Below are 17,518 nucleotides of genomic sequence, written 5' to 3' on the forward strand. Positions count from 1 at the left end.
TCATGACCTATGATTACTGTTTTGTGTAGCAAATACTATTTATAACAATTTCTAACAGCATGAGAAAATTTGTCGCTACAAACCGAGGCCAAATGAGGAAACTTTCGGCCCCCCATATTGCTGCCCATTTTGGGCAGCTAGGGCAGCCCATGGGGCTTCCCGAAATATCCCTCTTTTTTTAATAAATTTTTTTTTGTGAGTTGACCAGATCCGGCGACAGGGCTCTGGTAACGGGAATGACGACTAAGTATTCCAAAAGTGTTTTGGAATATCAAAGTATCTTGGGCCTTGAGTTGTTGGGCCATTAGATGGTTAACATATTTTGTAAAAATTTAAATGGGTCAAAATATTTTTGGTGAAAAATGTCTTATTGGACCCTTAAGTTTAAATCCACAAAATTTGTATATATTTTTTCATAAAATAAATAATTAAAGTTGAACTTTAATTATTTATAGTAAATGATGATTTACAAGAAATTCGGTTATAAAAAAATGAATTGGTTTGTTTACTTTGTTAATTTAGTTCATAATTGTAGCGGTTAGTGATTGGATCAAGATATATAATATTGGATCAATTGATTATTGTGATAATTAATTGATGGTGTATGATATGTGATATTATGCATGAAGGATTATCAAAAGCTCAAGCCCAATTTGCTAGGTGTATGATAGGATATTTTGTATTGAATGATTGTAATAATTATCAATTTATAAGTGAGCTTTGTTGATAGCCCGTTCCCACCTCATGAGATGTATCCCTATTTGTCATGGATATTTATTTGTAAATATTAGTATAGTGGAAGATCAAGATTGAAAGATGGTGGCTTTGATAATTATGAAGATCAAAGACATGTAAATATTAGAAGCTTGTGTAATTGTGCATTTGCATCTCACACATTCCCTAGGATTGGACATAGGCCCGTGTTTGGCTAACACGGGCTATTAATTTTTGGGGCAATTGATCATCCTTGTTTGATTTACTGTTTATAATATATGTATGATGTATTATAAATAAAGAGTATGTGCGTTATTATTATGATAATAACAAAATTGCATGAATCCGGCAAACATACGATCGAACATGGCGAGGTTTTAAACAAAATTAATGATGAGACCTTTCGAAATTAAAAACCCTCATTTTGAATAAGATTAAAAATTAATATCAAGCCCGAAAAGGGAAATTACAAAGGTGTTTATAATTTCCATGTCTTCAATCGACAATGAGTGCATGATGAACGCTACCTGTGCTCGGGGCTCGGCTCATATTATTGGGGAGCCCTGGACACCGGAAAGTTGTGACATCCATTGACATGGTGATGTGAACTACGTGGAACTCCCATTATTTCGGCTCATATTATTGAGGGAACTAATGGCGACCGTCAATTAAGGTTCAACATCGATGGGTAAGTCTTGACACGTAAAGATGAACGACGTCATATTATTGGGTTCTAATCAAACGTGAGACAAAAGTTACGTAAATGGTTGCATGGAGATGCAATTGGAAACAACTTTCTAGGAATTTTGATTGGCTCATATTATTTGGGATCATAATTTGCTAATTAGACCTTACGTACCTACTGAGGAAAGGAGTTTCCCGTTTTCACTAGAGGGTAGTGAAAGATGTCTAAACATTGGGAGCGAAAATTTATGAAGTAAAAGTCCATACTTTATATCTTACTAAATAATTTAAAATAATCATTAACATTTATCTGTTTTTGATTTTTAGTACAAATTTTGACAATCTCTTCGATTCGCAATCTGTTATCTGCAATACTAGACAAACACGATTTAACTTGACCTAATTACCTCAATTGGCTAAGAAATCTCAAAATCGTCTTGAATTTGGAAAGGTTAGCATATACACTTACTGAGTCGCCCCTTGTTGAGGCTCCGACTAGCTGCACTCCTGAGGAATTGCAGATTTACAAGGATTGGTGTGATCATGACTTGCGAGCAAAGTGTTATATTCAGGCTCCTATGAATGATGAGGTTCAGAGACGTTTTGAGAATGCAAAGAGTGCTGATGACATTCATTTGGATCTCAAGGAGCTCTTTGGTGAGCAGACTCGACCTGTTAGACATGGTACCATCAAGGAGCTGATCACTTTATGCATGCGAGATGGGGCCCCGGTCCATGAGCATGGCCTAAAAATGATTGTGCTTATGGACAAGCTCGTTGGCATGGATCTTACGTTGCCTTCGGAGTTGACCACTGACGTGTTGCTTTTATCGCTGCCTAGCTCATTTGATCCTTTTGTGGTGAATTTCAACATGAACATGCTGGAACCTACCCTTTGAGGAGTTGGTGAATATGCTTCTTTCGAACGTCCCAAGAAGAATGTGCCCTTTAAGAGGCAAGCTATGATTCCCGTTGTGGCAGCCACACCAGTTAAGACTGACAAAACTGATAATGTATGTCATCACTGCAAGAAGCCTGGACATTTGAGGCATAACTGCAGAGAATATCTTACCCAGAAGGGTTCTGGAAATGGTATGTTCTATATTGAAGTAAAAATTTCAGTTAACTGTACTTCTTGGATATTGGATACCGGCTGTGGCTCACATCTCTGTAATGATTTGCATGTGATGGGAAGAAGTAGGAGACTAAAGGAAGGTGAGACCTTCTTGAGGATTAGCAATGGGGCGAGAGTTGTTGCCAAGGCTATTGGAGATGTTTACTTGCTTTTGAACAATGATTTTAAGTTAATTTTAAGAGATGTTTTGCTTGTACCTGATTTGGTTAAAAACATTGTTTTCATTTATGTGCTTGATAAAGATAGATATTCTTGTTTATTTAGAAAAGCTATTTGCAACATTTAATAGAATGAATGTTTAATTGGTACTGGAGAACTTTAAAACGATCTCTATAACTTAAATTGAAAGATATTCCACTAAACAATGTCCAAGAAATAACAACAACAAACTAACAAAAAAAAGATACTCTAAATTCAGCACAATTATGTCATGCTGGATTAGGACATATTTCTCTAAGAAGAATGAACAAGCTAGTGGGAGTTGACATGTTTGATATGTCTGATATTAATTATCTCATGACTTGTGAATTCTGTCTGAAAGAAAAAGTGACCAAAATTCCCTTTAAGGGCCATGTGGAGCGAGCTAAAAGGTTATTTGATTTGATCCATACCGATGTGTACGGTCCGCTTAGCATCACCATTAAGCATGGACATGCATACTTCATCACCTTTACCGATGACTTTTCTAGGTATGAGCATGTGTATTTGATGGAATACATATATGAAGCCTTTGAAAGGTTCAAAGAATTCAAAAGTGAAGTAGAGAAACATTTGGACGAAGCATCAAGTCACTTCGATCAGATCGAGGTGGTGAATACTTGAGTGCCGAGTTCCAAGAGTATCTTAGGGAGAATGAGATTCTCTCGCAGTGAACTCCGCCCTCTACACCGCAGTTGAATGGTGTTTCGTAGTGTCGTAAACGGACTTTGATGGACATGGTTCGGTCTATGATGTGGTTCACGGAGTTGCCACCATCTTTTAGGGATATGCACTTGAGACAGCGGCACTGTTGTTGAACAATGTCCATTCAAAGATAGTTGATAAGACACCATATGAGATATGTGATACGAATCCTCGTACGAATGAAAGGCAAGCACGAATATATAAATCGCACCCTCAATTCAATAACAAACAAGGAACGATTATTTTGTCCCGATCTTTTGAAACAAGTAACGATTTTATGATATTCACCTCTAAGCGATTATAACTTAGCAACAAATATCAACGATAAAACAATTGAATTTCAAACGAACCTTCAAAGAACTTGTTTTGACAATCCGTGCGAAGAACAATCGACAAACGCCACAAAGATGAAAATCTTTGATAAGTTTGATTTGGTTTTCTTCTTGTGAAGAACAAAGCTAAAAGCTTTGAAAATTGATAGAACTCAATGTATTTGATATCAATCTTCAATTTTCTTGTTTTTTGGTCATTACAATGCATTATATAATTAATAAAACTCATAAAAAGTAGTGTAGAAAGCATTAAAGAAGATAACTAGCAACTTTGACACGGAAGTTGACAATAGACCGCGGGTGCGCTGCATACTGGACCGCGGGCGCGGTGTTGGCTTCGGCTAAGTTCGAATAAAAGGACCGCGGGTGCGGTCATTGTAGGAGCACGGGTGTGCTTGCCGTCCGCGGATGCGATCCTTGCTTGACCGCGGGTGCGGTATAGCTTCGGCAATATTCTCTTAAATTTGATTATCATGGACCGCGAGTGCAGTCCCTGAACTGGCGCGGGTGCGCTTCACCTTCGACAATTGCACTTGAATAACATTCCAAAAACCTCAAATATTATTCCCATGATTCCCAACCTCCTCTAATTTAGACATCTAACTTGTAGGACTTCCTTGATAGCTCATCATTAGTCCTTGAAGTGCATCTTTAAACTTTTTACTTCGTCCCCTCGTTATAGGTCCTTCGGGCAACTCCAACTGACTCCCATGCTTTCTTTGGTGCTTGATCGACCACGTTTGCATCATTCTCCCCTTCTTGAAAAGGATTTATCCTCAAATCTTGATCATCTCCTACATCAAACAACAAAAGATCACTAACATTAAAAGTAGAATTGACATTATACTCACCTGGTAGGTCTAATTTGTAGGCATTGTCGTTGATCTTTTCAAGCACTTAAAATGGTCCATCACCCCTAGGTAAGAGTTTTGAACGTCGCTTTTCTGGAAATCTTTCCTTCCTTAAGTGCAACCACACCCAATCTCCCTTTTCAAAAACCATCTTTTTCCTTCCCTTGTTGGCTTGCTTCGTGTATTGTAAATTCTTCTTCTCGATGTTATCCTTGACCTTCTCATGCAAACTTCTAACGAATTCAGCTTTCTTCTTGCCATCCACATTCAACCTTTCACTCACAGGTAAAGACATCAAATCCAACGGAGTCAAAGGATTAAAACCATATACAATTTCAAATGGTGAATAATTCGTAGTAGAATGCACACTACGATTATAAGCAAACTCAACAAATGGTAAACAATCCTCCCAATTCTTTAAGTTCTTTTTAATAATAGCACGCAAAAGTGTTCCTAAAGTTCTATTGACAACTTCAGTTTGCCCATCCGTTTGAGGATGACATGTAGTAGAAAACAACAATTTTGTTCCAAATTTAGCCCATAACGTTTTCCAAAAATAACTCAAGAATTTAACATCACGGTCCGAAACAATAGTCCTAGGCATGCCATGCAACCTAACGACTTCTCTAAAGAATAGATCCGCAATGTGAGATGCATCATCAGTTTTGTGACAAGCAATAAAATGAGTCATCTTAGAAAATCTATCCACAACAAAAAATACAGAATCCCTCTCCTTCTTTGTCCTAGGCAACCCCAAAACAAAGTCCATAGAAATATCAACCTAAGGTTCACTAGGGACGGGAAGTGGTGTATACAAGCCATGTGGTTGTGTTTTAGATTTAGCTTGTCTACAAGTAATGCACTTATCACAAACACGCTCAACGTCACGTTTCATGTGTGGCCAATAGAAATGTTCATGCAATGCACTTAAAGTTTTAGCCACACCAAAATGCCCCATTAAGCCACCCCCATGTGCCTCCCTAACAAGTAATTCACAAATGGATGATCTAGGGACGCACAACTTATCTTCTTTAAACAAGAAACCATGATACAAATAAAATTGGTCATGTGGACCATGCATACATGTTTCAAATACATTCTTAAAATCCTCATCTAACACATAATTCCTTCACATGCTCAAACCCCAAAACTTTAGACTCCAAAGTAGAGATTAGTACATACTTCCGTGATAATGCGTCAGCCAATACATTTTTCTTACCTTGTTTGTACTTGATGATGTAGGGAAATGTACCTATGAATGCAACCCACTTGGCATGCCGCTTGTTCTACTTCTGCTGCCCCTTAAGGTACTTAAGAGACTCATGATCCGTGTGAATCACAAACTCTTTAGGCCTCAAGTAGTGTTGCCACACCTCCAAAGTCCTCACAAGCGCGTACAACTTCTTGTCATACGTTGGATAGTTCAGCGCTGCTCCATTGAGTTTCTCACTAAAATACGCCACTGGTCGTCATCCTTGCATCAAAACACCACCAATACCTACACCTGAAGCATCACATTCAATTTCAAAAGTATTAGAAAAATCAGGCAAAACAAGTAAAGGCGCATTAATTAACTTTTGTTTAATAATATTAAAAGACTTCTTTTGCTCTTCGCCCCAATGAAATGGAACGTTCTTCTTAATCACCGCCGTCATCGGTGCTGCCAGTGTGCTAAAATCTTTTACAAACCTCCTATAGAAGCTTGCAAGACCATGAAAGCTTCGAACTTGACCAACATAAGCAGGCGTTGGCCAATCTCGAATAGCACTTACCTTGTCCTCATCCACTTGTATCCCCTGCGAACTTACCACAAAACCAAGAAAGACAAGTTTGCTTGTACAAAAATCACATTTCTTTAAATTAGCATATAAATTTTCCGCCCTTAGTGTGATTAGCACAAGTTGACAAGTGATTAACATGCTCATCCAAGTCTTTGCTATATACTAGGATATCATCAAAGTAAACAACAACAAATTTTCCTATGTATGCACACAAGACATGGTTCATTAACCTCATAAAAGTGCTAGGAGCGTTAGTTAAGCCAAAAGGCATGACCATCCACTCATATAACCCGTACTTGGTTTTAAAAGCCGTTTTCCACTCATCACCTTCCCTCATCCTAATTTGTTGATAACCACTTTTCAAATCAATCTTGCTAAAAATACAAGCACCATGCAATTCATCTAACATATCATCTAGTCTAGGTATGGGATGCCTATATTTGATGGTTATATTATTATTGCCCTACAATCTACACACATACGCCATGAGCCATCTTTCTTAGGAACTAATAAAACAGGTACAGCACAAGGAGGCATGGACTCACGCACAAAACCCCTATCTAATAATTCACTTACCTGCCGTTGAAGCTCCTTGGTCTCCTCCGGATTGCTTCTATACGCTGGATGATTTGGTAATGCACTTCCGGGCACAAAATCAATTTGGTGCTCAATCCCCCTCAATGGTGGTATTCCTTGAGGTAGCTCCTCCGGAAATATATCATCAAACTCCTGCAAAAGGGAAACAACAATGCTCAGAAGATTTCCGGCTATATCACTTGTGTTAAAGAGAATCTCTTTGTAAAGAATCAACACAAGTGTATCATGTGTGTGCAACAATTGTTTCATGTCACTCTTTTGGACCATATATATTTTCTTTTTGGTCTCTTTCCTCTCATTTTCTTTTTCCTCATTTTTCTTTTGTATGGCCATCTCAATTTTTTTATCACTTTTGTTTTTAGCCATTTCATTTTTCTTTTCAAAGGCCATCTCACTTTTTAATTCACTCTTTCTTTCGGCCTCATCTCTCTTCTTTTTTTTCAATTGGTCCTCCAACACTTGTTTTGGGGACAAAGGAAGTAAAACAATAAGTTCTTTCTTGAGTACAAAAAAATATTTATTTCTAAACCCATCATGTGTCACTTGCCTATCATATTGCCATGGTCTTCCTAACAAAATATGACAAGCATGCATTGGTACCACATCACACAATACCTCATCAACATACTTCCCAATCGAAAACGCAACCAAAACTTGTTTGTTCACCTTCACTTCAGCACAGTCGTTCAACCACTGTAGCCTATATGGTTGAGGATGTTTCAAAGTAGGCAAGCTCAATTTTTCAACCATCTCAAGACTAGAAACATTGGTACAACTTTCTCCATCTATAATAACGTTGCAAACTTTGCCACTAATAAAACATCTAGTATGGAACAAGTTTTCCCGCTGATTCGTCTCCTCTTCTTTGACTTGGGCACTCATGATACGCCTAGTCACTAATGCCTCACCCACAACTGCTTCATATCCCTCATCAGGATCCTCTAATGCAGGCATCTCATCTTCATCCTCTCCATCATCTCCCTCACTAAGAGATTCATACTCCACATAATTATTCAACACCATCACCCTTTTATTGGGACATTGGCTAGCAATATGTCCAACTCCTTGACACCAAAAACATTTAATATCTCTAGAACGATTAATAGGAGTTTCAGGTTTACCTTGCATTCCCTGCTTAGGCGCCTCTTGTTTAATGTCAACTTTGGGCTTGACCACTACCTTGCTTTCTTCACGTTTAACAACGTTGGAACGCCAAGGTGTTGATGATGTATTCCCAGTTTGTGTGGTACGACCAACTCCTCTCCTTTTGAGTTGTTGCTCCACTTTTATCGCCATTTGCACCATTTCATCTAGATCCAAGTAATGTCTAAGCTCCACTTGGTCTTGAATTTCCCTGTTGAAACAACACAGAAAACGAGCCATAGTAGCCTCACTATCCTCATCTATGTTTGCTCTAATCATGACTACTTCCAATTCTTTATAGTAGTCCTCAACACTCTTCACACCTTGTCTCAAAGTTTGTAACTTCTTAAACATTTCTCTATAGTAGTGATTTGGTACAAACCTCTTCCTCATTACGCTTTTCATCTCCGCCCAAGTTTCTATAGGCCTCTCATTGCATCTTCTCTTAGTGGTCACTAATTGATCCCACCAAATAAGTGCATAATCAACAAATTCAACCACGGCCAACCTAACCTTCTTTTGTTCAGAATAATGGTGACAATCAAACACAAATTCAACTCGCTTTTCCCATTCTAAACAAGCCTCTGGATCCGACTTACCATGGAACGATGGAATTTTCATCTTAATGCTGCCTATGTTATTATCTTCCTTATTTCCATCATCGTACCTACCACGTAAGGCTTCTCTTCTTCCACTACCAAATCCTCTACCTCTTCCGCTTCTACCCCAATTTTCGTTTTGGCTCTCCTCTTCTCCTTCCAAATCATAATCATTCTCTTCTTCATCCACTTTACCCAAACCTTTAGGCTTAGATTTATTTTCACTCATACTAACTTCAAGCCTATCCAACCTCTCATATGAAGGATCCAACTCGGCCCTCAACATTCTACTAAAATGCCCAAATAACGCCTCCATTTGAACCTTAGATTACCCTTGGTTCGAACTCTCTCCTACTTCCCTCTCCATTTTAATTTCAGATTTTGTACCTGCAATAAAATGTTAGTAGAAATAAAAGATTTTCCTCAACCAAATTCTCACGATCACTCCAAAGAAAAAACACTCACACTCAGATGTTTTTCACTAGAATTTGATAGTTCTCTCAAAGGTGTGCTCAATCTTTATATATATATTATTATTTTTTTTTATCAAACTAACAAGATTCAACTTGTGAACACTTGCAACTGTTTCACATTGATTGCACAAAAACAAGAACGACATAATAACACAGAACAAATTTTCCGGGAATTCTGGATTATCAAAAGATGACAGAAAAAAAAACGCAGATCTTAAAATAGAACAAAGGATAACACAAAACTTGAAACAGAACAAATTTTTGTTTTTGTTTTTGGTAGATATGACAATAGAAACAAAAGAATACCACAGATCTGAAAACAGAATGAAATTTGAGACAGATCTGAAAAATAACAACAACGATACTTACTTGAATTCAATGAGCCAAAGCTCTGATACCAAATGATACGAATCCTCGTACGAATGAAAGGCAAGCACGAATATATAAATCGCACCCTCAATTCAATAACAAACAAGGAACGATTATTTTGTCCCGATCTTTTGAAACAAGTAACGATTTTGTGATATTCACCTCTAAGCGATTATAACTTAGCAACAAATATCAACGATAAAACAATTGAATTTCAAACGAACCTTCAAAGAACTTGTTTTGACAATCCATGCGAAAAACAATCGACAAACGCCACAAAGATGAAAATCTTTGATAAGTTTGATTTGGTTTTCTTCTTGTGAAGAACAAAGTTAAAAGCTTTGAAAATTGAGAGAACTCAATGTATTTGATATCAATCTTCAATTATCTCGTTTTTTGGTCATTACAATGCATTATATAATTAATAAAACCCATAAAAAGTAGTGTAGAAAGCATTAAAGAAGATAACTAGCAACTTTGACACGGAAGTTGACAATTGACCGCGAGTACGCTGCATACTGGACCGCGGGTGCGGTGTGGCTTCGACTAAGTTCGAATAAAAGGACCGCGGGTGCGATCATTGTAGGAGCGCGGGTGCGCTTGCCGTCCGCGGGTGCGATCCTTGCTTGACCGCGGGTGCGGTATAGCTTCGGCAATATTCTCTTAAATTTGATTATCATGGACCGCGAGTGCAGTCCCTGAACTGGCGCGGGTGCGCTCCACCTTCGGCAATTGCACTTGAATAACATTCCAAAAACCTCCAATATTATTCCCATGATTCCCAACCTCCTCTAATTTAGACATCCAACTTGTAGGACTTCCTTGATAGCTCATCATGAGTCCTTGAAGTGCATCTTTAAACTTCTTTCTTCGTCCCCTCGTTATAGGTCCTTCGGGCAACTCCAAGGACTCCCATGTTTTCTTTGGTGCTTGATCGACCACGTTTGCATCAATATGGATGGGTAAGCCTCGCAAATATTCTTATCTTAGAATATGGGGATGCCCAGCTTATGTTAAGCAAGCAGTGGGAGATAAATTTTTGTTTCTAGGAATGAAAATTTTTTTGAAAATGAATTTCTATTGGATAGAAAAGCGGAGATGATAGAAATCGAGGAGGTTTGAGAGATACCCACCAATTGAAGAACCTACACCCGAAGAGCCAAGAGAGGAGATACAAGCTCCTAGAAGATCTGAGAGAGTCTCGAGACCACCTATCAGGTATGGTCTGCTTCTTGAAGAGGGCCATGATGATCCTAACCATGGATGTGATCCATTAACATTCAAGGAAGCGTTATCTGATGCCGATTCATCCAAGTGACTTGAAGTAATGGAATATGAGATGAATTCTATGCATTCGAACCAAGTGTGGAATCTTGTGGGTCCACCTGATGGAACTGTTCCCATAGGATGTAAATGGATTTAAAAGAGGAAACATGGGGCGGTTGGGAATGTGTTGACCTTCAAGGCGCGATTAGTAGCAAAAGGATATACTCAAAGACAAAGAGTTGAGTTTGAGGAAATCTTTTCTCCAGTTGCAATAATCAAGTCTATAACGTTATTGCTAGTCATAGCTGCATGGTATGACTATGAGATATGGTAGATGGATGTCAAGATAGCCTTTCTTAATGGAGATATTAAGGAAGAGATTACATGTCTCAACCTGAAGGGTTTACATCTGTCGGAAGTGAGCATATGGTATGCAAACTTCAAAGATCTATTTATGGTCTAAAGCATGCATCTAGGAGTTGGAACCTCAGATTCGATAGTACAATCAAATATTTTGGTTTTACTAAGAATCATGAGGAATCCTGTGTGTATGAAGGTCAGTGTGAGTGCTGTGACATTCCTGGTGCTTTATATTGATTACATTCTACTCATTAGGAATGATGTAGGGATGTTGCAATCAACTAAGATTTGGTTAGCGAGTAAGTTTTCGATGTAGGACTTGGGTGAAGCATATTTTGTATTGAGAATACAGATCTATAGAGATAGATCAAAAAGATTGCTTGGTCTCACCCAGTCCACATACATTGATACCATCGTTACGCGGTTCTTGATGGATGAGTCCAAGAGAGGACATCTACCAGTGTTTCATGGCATTTCCCTATCCAAGTCTATGTCTCCCAAGACTGATGCAGAAATAGCGGCGATGACACGCATTCCGTATGCATCCTCAATTGGTAGTATCATGTATGAGATGATATCTACACGTCCTGACGTGGATTTTTCACTAAGTGTAGTGAGTAGATATCAATCGAATCCTGGTCTTCCAGACTGGAAAGCTGTGAAAGACATCCTCAAGTATTTGAGAAGGACCAATAAGTTGTTTTTGGTCTATGTGGTGGAGAACTAAAATTCGAAGGCTATACCGACTCTAAATTCCAAAGCGATATCGATGACTCAAAGTCAACCTCTGAGTTCATATTCATGCTCAATGGTGCTGCTGTCTCTTGGAAGAGTTCCAAGCAAGACAGTACTGTGGATTCCACCACTGAGTCCGAATACATTACTGCATCAGCTACAGCAGAGGAGGCTGTTTTGTTAAGGAATTTCATCCAAGAGTTGGGCGTAATTCCTAATGGATTTGCTCCAGTCCCAGTGTTTTGTGACAACACGGGAGCTATAGCTCAAGCAAAGGAGCCAAGGTCTCATCAGAAATCCAAACATGTATTGAGAAAGTACCACATCCTTTGAGAAATTCTGGAAAGAGGAGAAATGTCGATTGACAAAGTCGGCTCCGCAGATAATGTTGATGATCCACTAACTAAGCCTTTACCTGGACCATTATTCGAGAAGCCTCGCGAATCGATGGATTTTAAGCATATGGGTAATTGGCTCTAGTGCGAGTCAGAGATTGTTAGAGAAGGTGCCCATCGAGCCAAGTGTTGGCCGATGGTTCATATTTAAACACTATGTACAAACGATCTTTATTTTAATTATATTTGAAATTATTGCTTTGGCATATGTTTATCTGTATACCCATGCTAGTTGCATAGATAAAGTCCTTGGATATACATATAATAGAAATAATATGTGATGATCATATAATGAGTATCATGAAACTCATATTTGGAATATTGTATATTCTAAACAGTTTCTAGTCGATTAAGCCGTCATTAAGAAGGATAAAGACTGCTCGAGTTTGAGACTAGTATCTGCGATGTGAATGCAATATTTCATTGGTAGGGGACATTGTGATGTCTGAACATGCAAATAGATTCTCCTTGTAGAGTGCACTGAACAACCCTCCATTAAAGACATTCCAAGTGGTCCTCACTTATCGAGTGGAAACGTCCTAGTTTATAGTTGTACACCTATAGTCCTTATGACCCGAGATGACATTGAGACTCTATATGCTAGCATTGCATTTTGACCTGTTTACCGACTCTCATGGAGTCATCAGGTGGCAAGGTTGGGTGTTTTGTCAAAACATATAGGAGTCGATGCATTGTAGTCGGGGATTCACCACTTTCCTTCGGATATGAATATCCTTTGTGATCTCATGTGTATGTAGTTTGAAATCTCTGATTAAAGTGTTGGTGGTAATTATGAAAGGGGTTTCATAGATTACACCATCGATGCGAGTACAACATGACACATAGTATTGATTCTTTGACAGCTCTCGATATACCAATAGTTGTCAAATCGGTCGGGATATATGAGATGAAGGGACCGTATTGTACGCTAAGCATAATAAAATGGTTCTTGCAAACACTATCATTTGATACCTACGGAATCATGTAAGCGATGCTGTTGGGCGTTTAACATGATTTGTAGGGTACTATCAAACTTGAGTTTTGACGTTTTTATTATCAAGGAGTTGATAAGAATGGAGCATTTGGGGTATGCTCGTATAAGAACATGTTTAATCCCGAATCACATTGAGATGTGAACCCACTGCTAGTTGTATCAATGAACCATTGAGAACCACACAAGTGCTAACTTTCTAGAAACCATTGCGAAGGAAAATAGTTTAATGTGTTGAACGGCTTATAAAGGAGTTTACAAGCACAAGGAAAAAATTAGAAGTATGACTTCTATAAAGGGAATGTGACTTTTGATTTGTGGAAGTGTTCCTAAATTAAAAGTTGGCCAATTGAATAATGTATTTGAAAATTGTGATTTTCATAACATTGTTATGGACTAATTTAAATGAATTCAAGTGTTGAATTAGTTAAACACCAGTGAACTTAGTAAAGTCTAAATAATTAAATTAATTCTAGTGTTGAATTAATTAAATAACATTGGACCTTGTAGAGCCCAATTAGAAATAATTATTCAACTAATGGGTTTGAGTAAATTCAAGTAAAGTTTAATTGGTCTCAAATTTGTTTGAGACATTTAAATTAAAGTCCATGGCTTTGTAATTGTTACAAGCCCAAATAAAATTGCATGCTTGGGAGGTGAAGGGTTGGAGGCAAATTTTTCAAAAAACAAGGCATGATATGCTCATGTACTTTTTCAACTTTTTCAAGCACCAAGAAAGTTTACTTCTCTCCTCCTTGCACATGCTTTGGCCAAAAATTCCCTTCCGTTTTCCCTTCAATATTTTCTTATTCAATTGTTGAGGATAGCTAATCCTTCTCAAAGAAAAATTCTCTAATTTTTCTACTGTAAAATTAGAGGGGATCTTCCTTGTCTGTGGTTGGTTTATTTTTGAGCAAGGAGTGCTCATAGGAGACTTGTAGATTATCAATCCTTCAAGAATTAAGTTGTTTACAAAGGAGCCAAATCATCAATCCTTTGTTATTGATAGGTACATTTCTAAACACATTGTGAATGTCATTTTTGTGTTTTGTTATTTGCTACACATAATAAGGGGTTCTCGGTTTTTCTTGCCTGAAAAATATGATTTTTCAAAAATTCCGTTGCGCTTTCGGGCACCCGTAACCGATCCCTTTCAACTCGGACAAGATTTGGGACACCAAGAGCCATAATAAGTGATGAAGGTACACATTTTTGTAATAAAATCTTTAACTCACTTTTGGCTAAATATGATGTGAGGCATAAGGTGACCCTGGCATACCACCCACAAGCAAATGGACAAGCCGAAGTATCCAACCGGGAGATTAAGCAGATATTGGAGAAAACGGTGGAGATAAACCGTAAGGATTGGTCACTGAAGTTGGATGATGCTTTATAGGCGTACAAAACTGCATACAAAACACCTATTGGGATGTCACCCTATAGGTTGGTCTTTGGTAAGGCTTGTCACTTACCACTGGAATTGGAACACAGAGCTTTTTGGGCCGTGAAAAAGCTTAACTTTGACATGGAAGCATCTGGTGAGCAGCGGCTATTGCAATTGAATGAGATGGAGGAGTTCAGAAATGAAGCTTATGAGAACGCAAAAATCTACAAGGAGAAAACCAAGAAGTGGCATGACAACCATATCTTGCATAGAAATTTCGAGCCCGGACAACAAGTACTGTTGTTCAATTTACGCCTCAAACTGTTTCCTGGTAAGCTAAAATCAAGATGGTCGGGGCCATTTACAATAGAATCAGTCCAACCATATGGAGCCATTGAGCTAAAGTGCAATGACGGAAGAACGTTTAAAGTAAATGGACAACAGATCAAGCATTATTATGGGACTCAAGTAAGGCACATTGACAACACTCCTTTAGGCGGATTGACTTGATGTAAACTGGTGGTATTCGGGCTGAAGACGTTAAACCAAGCGCTTATTGGGAGGCAACCCAAATTTTTGTTTTTATATTGCATTTCGTATTCGATTTTTTTTTTATTCTTGTACTCTTATTTTAGGTTGTGTATTTTTGGTATAGTGTGTTCTTGTATCTTCCCAAATCTTATGAATTTCAGTTGTTTTTCAGGACTAAAAATTGGAGGAGAAAACAATTTCAAAGAGTGCACCCGCACTGGAAATATAGCGCACCCGCAGTAGTTGTTGAATTGAAAATTTAAAAATTCCAGTAGCCAGACCGCACCCGCGGTAGTTTCAGGAGCGCACCTGCATTGGATTGGCCGAGAGCTTACCGCACCCGCGGTAATCTTGTTAGCGCCCCCGCGGTGGATGTTGAAGCAAAAACAGAAAAATTCCAGTAACCAGAGCGCACCCGCGGTCGTTTTTATAGTGCACCTGCGATATATTTCCAGAAACATTACCGCACCCGCGGTATGTTATTCACCGCCCCCGCGGTCTCTGAAGATTGAAGAATAAAAATTTTCCAGTAACCACACCGCACCCGCGGTAATCTTATTATCGCACCCGCGGTCGCTGAAGATCGAGAAATTAAAAAAAATTCCAGCAGCAGCGCACCCGCGGTATGTTCTTGACCGCACCCGCGGTCGATCATTTTAAATTCAGAAAGGGGCAGAAATTGGAAATAACCGAAGAACCTTTCTGTAGAACCCGTAAACTAGATTACGTATAAGTCATGCATAATTTCTAGCATTTATAGTAAAATGATTTTTATTATTATTGCATGAGTATTTATTCTTTCCTTTAAATCTAATTATTTTATGCAGTAGTTTAATTTTTATTTTTTCAGTTACTTCAGTGAGGCCAGACTGGAGTTGGAGTTTTGAGATAAAATTTTAGATTTAGAAATCATTCCCAGAATTTATTTTAGCTAACTAGTAAGTTAATTTAAGTTAAAAAGGAGGTTTAAGGAATTATTTAAGTAACTTGAGGTAAGTAGGAAATAAGTTAATTTAAGTTCCATAATTAATGTGTTAATTCACTAAATTATTTAAATAATAGGTAAGGCTCTAAAGATTTAAAATACAGTAACTAAACAATATTTCCCCTCCATTTATTTGACTAATTTCGGCCACCCCTCAGTGAGACAACAATTCTTTGACAACTCACCACCTTTGACTCTTTCTTTATTATTTCTTGGCATGATAATCCCTTCATTTATTAACCCCATTAATTAATATTAGATCATTATCCTAGCCTAGTTTAGCATGTAGAATCGGTCATCCCTCTCCAACAATCTTTTTTATATCAAACCATTTCAAATTCAAAAGGGAGCAAGACTTGGTCATGCCATTTGAATCCCTTTATTATTGGAACTCCCCTCACTCTCCTAACCATCATTTCCTCTTCCGCACCACCAAAAATTTGAGAGCAATTCATTGTAAAAAACGTTAACCTCATAGCTAGATTAAGAGAGAAAATAATTGAGTAGAAGGAAGATCAAGAAGATCACTCCGTCTCCTCCGCGCCGCGTCGTTGTTTCGTTCGTTTTTCTTTCAAAACGAACCAAGGCATGTATATGTTTTTGTTTGCTCTTCAATCAAGCCATATTAGTATTTTAAAACATCACACTCATGATTTATTTAAGCTCAAAACCGAAATACATGACCACTTTTCAAAAAAATGAAGTGCAGATTTTCGGCCCTTCCTTTGATGCTTCACGGTTCACTTGTTTTTGGTGTTTCAGGTGGATGGCTCGTGTCCAGGCTCCCAAATCTGCATCTAGACATGTACTAGGACATGTTAGGATCATGTTGGTCCATTAGTTAAAGCCCCATACAAGCTGTAAATCAGAAATGACAGCAACTCCCCAATCATGCTCCTTTTTGTGATCGATTTTCTCATGTTGCTGTCAAAGGGAAATGGATCTGATCTTGGCTGCCCTAAGGGCTATAACCATGGTTAGAACCACTCCTTGTTATGTCTAAGACGTGACCAAGTCGCCCCTTTGAGGCTTGGTCCATGGTTGAATCGGTTTTTAAATAAAAACAAGAACAGCCTCCTTCGACCCCTTTAAAATTCTGCACATGCCTTTTCGGTTTTGGTGGTTTGGAGTGGACCTTGGTTGGCCTCTGGCCCTTAGCCCTGGTTCACACCATACCCCATGATGTTTAGATCAAGCCATGGTCAACGTTATGGCCACTGGTATGATGCATAACAGCAACAAAACAAAATTTCAGAAACATCACCGTACAAATTTTTGTGTTCTCGGTTG

The 17,518-nt window shown here is 38.3% G+C and overlaps 1 protein-coding gene across 1 annotated transcript; it reads left to right on the forward strand.

Moving 5' to 3' along the window:
* Nucleotides 1–14,757: 14,757 nt before the first annotated feature.
* LOC142528358 (uncharacterized) lies at nucleotides 14,758–15,222 on the forward strand. The gene has a single exon (XM_075633400.1). It carries the CDS (start codon nucleotides 14,758–14,760, stop codon nucleotides 15,220–15,222), a length of 465 nt encoding a protein of 154 aa, XP_075489515.1.
* The last annotated feature ends 2,296 nt before the right edge of the window (nucleotides 15,223–17,518 follow it).

This window comes from Primulina tabacum, chromosome 16 (genome assembly GCF_025594145.1).
Source record: "Primulina tabacum isolate GXHZ01 chromosome 16, ASM2559414v2, whole genome shotgun sequence".
Classification (NCBI taxonomy): Eukaryota; Viridiplantae; Streptophyta; class Magnoliopsida; order Lamiales; family Gesneriaceae; genus Primulina; species Primulina tabacum.

What these genes read in the sequence shown, in the direction of transcription:
- LOC142528358 (XM_075633400.1), top strand. Translation starts at nt 14,758, where the DNA reads ATGTCACCCTATAGGTTGGTCTTTGGTAAGGCTTGTCACTTACCACTG.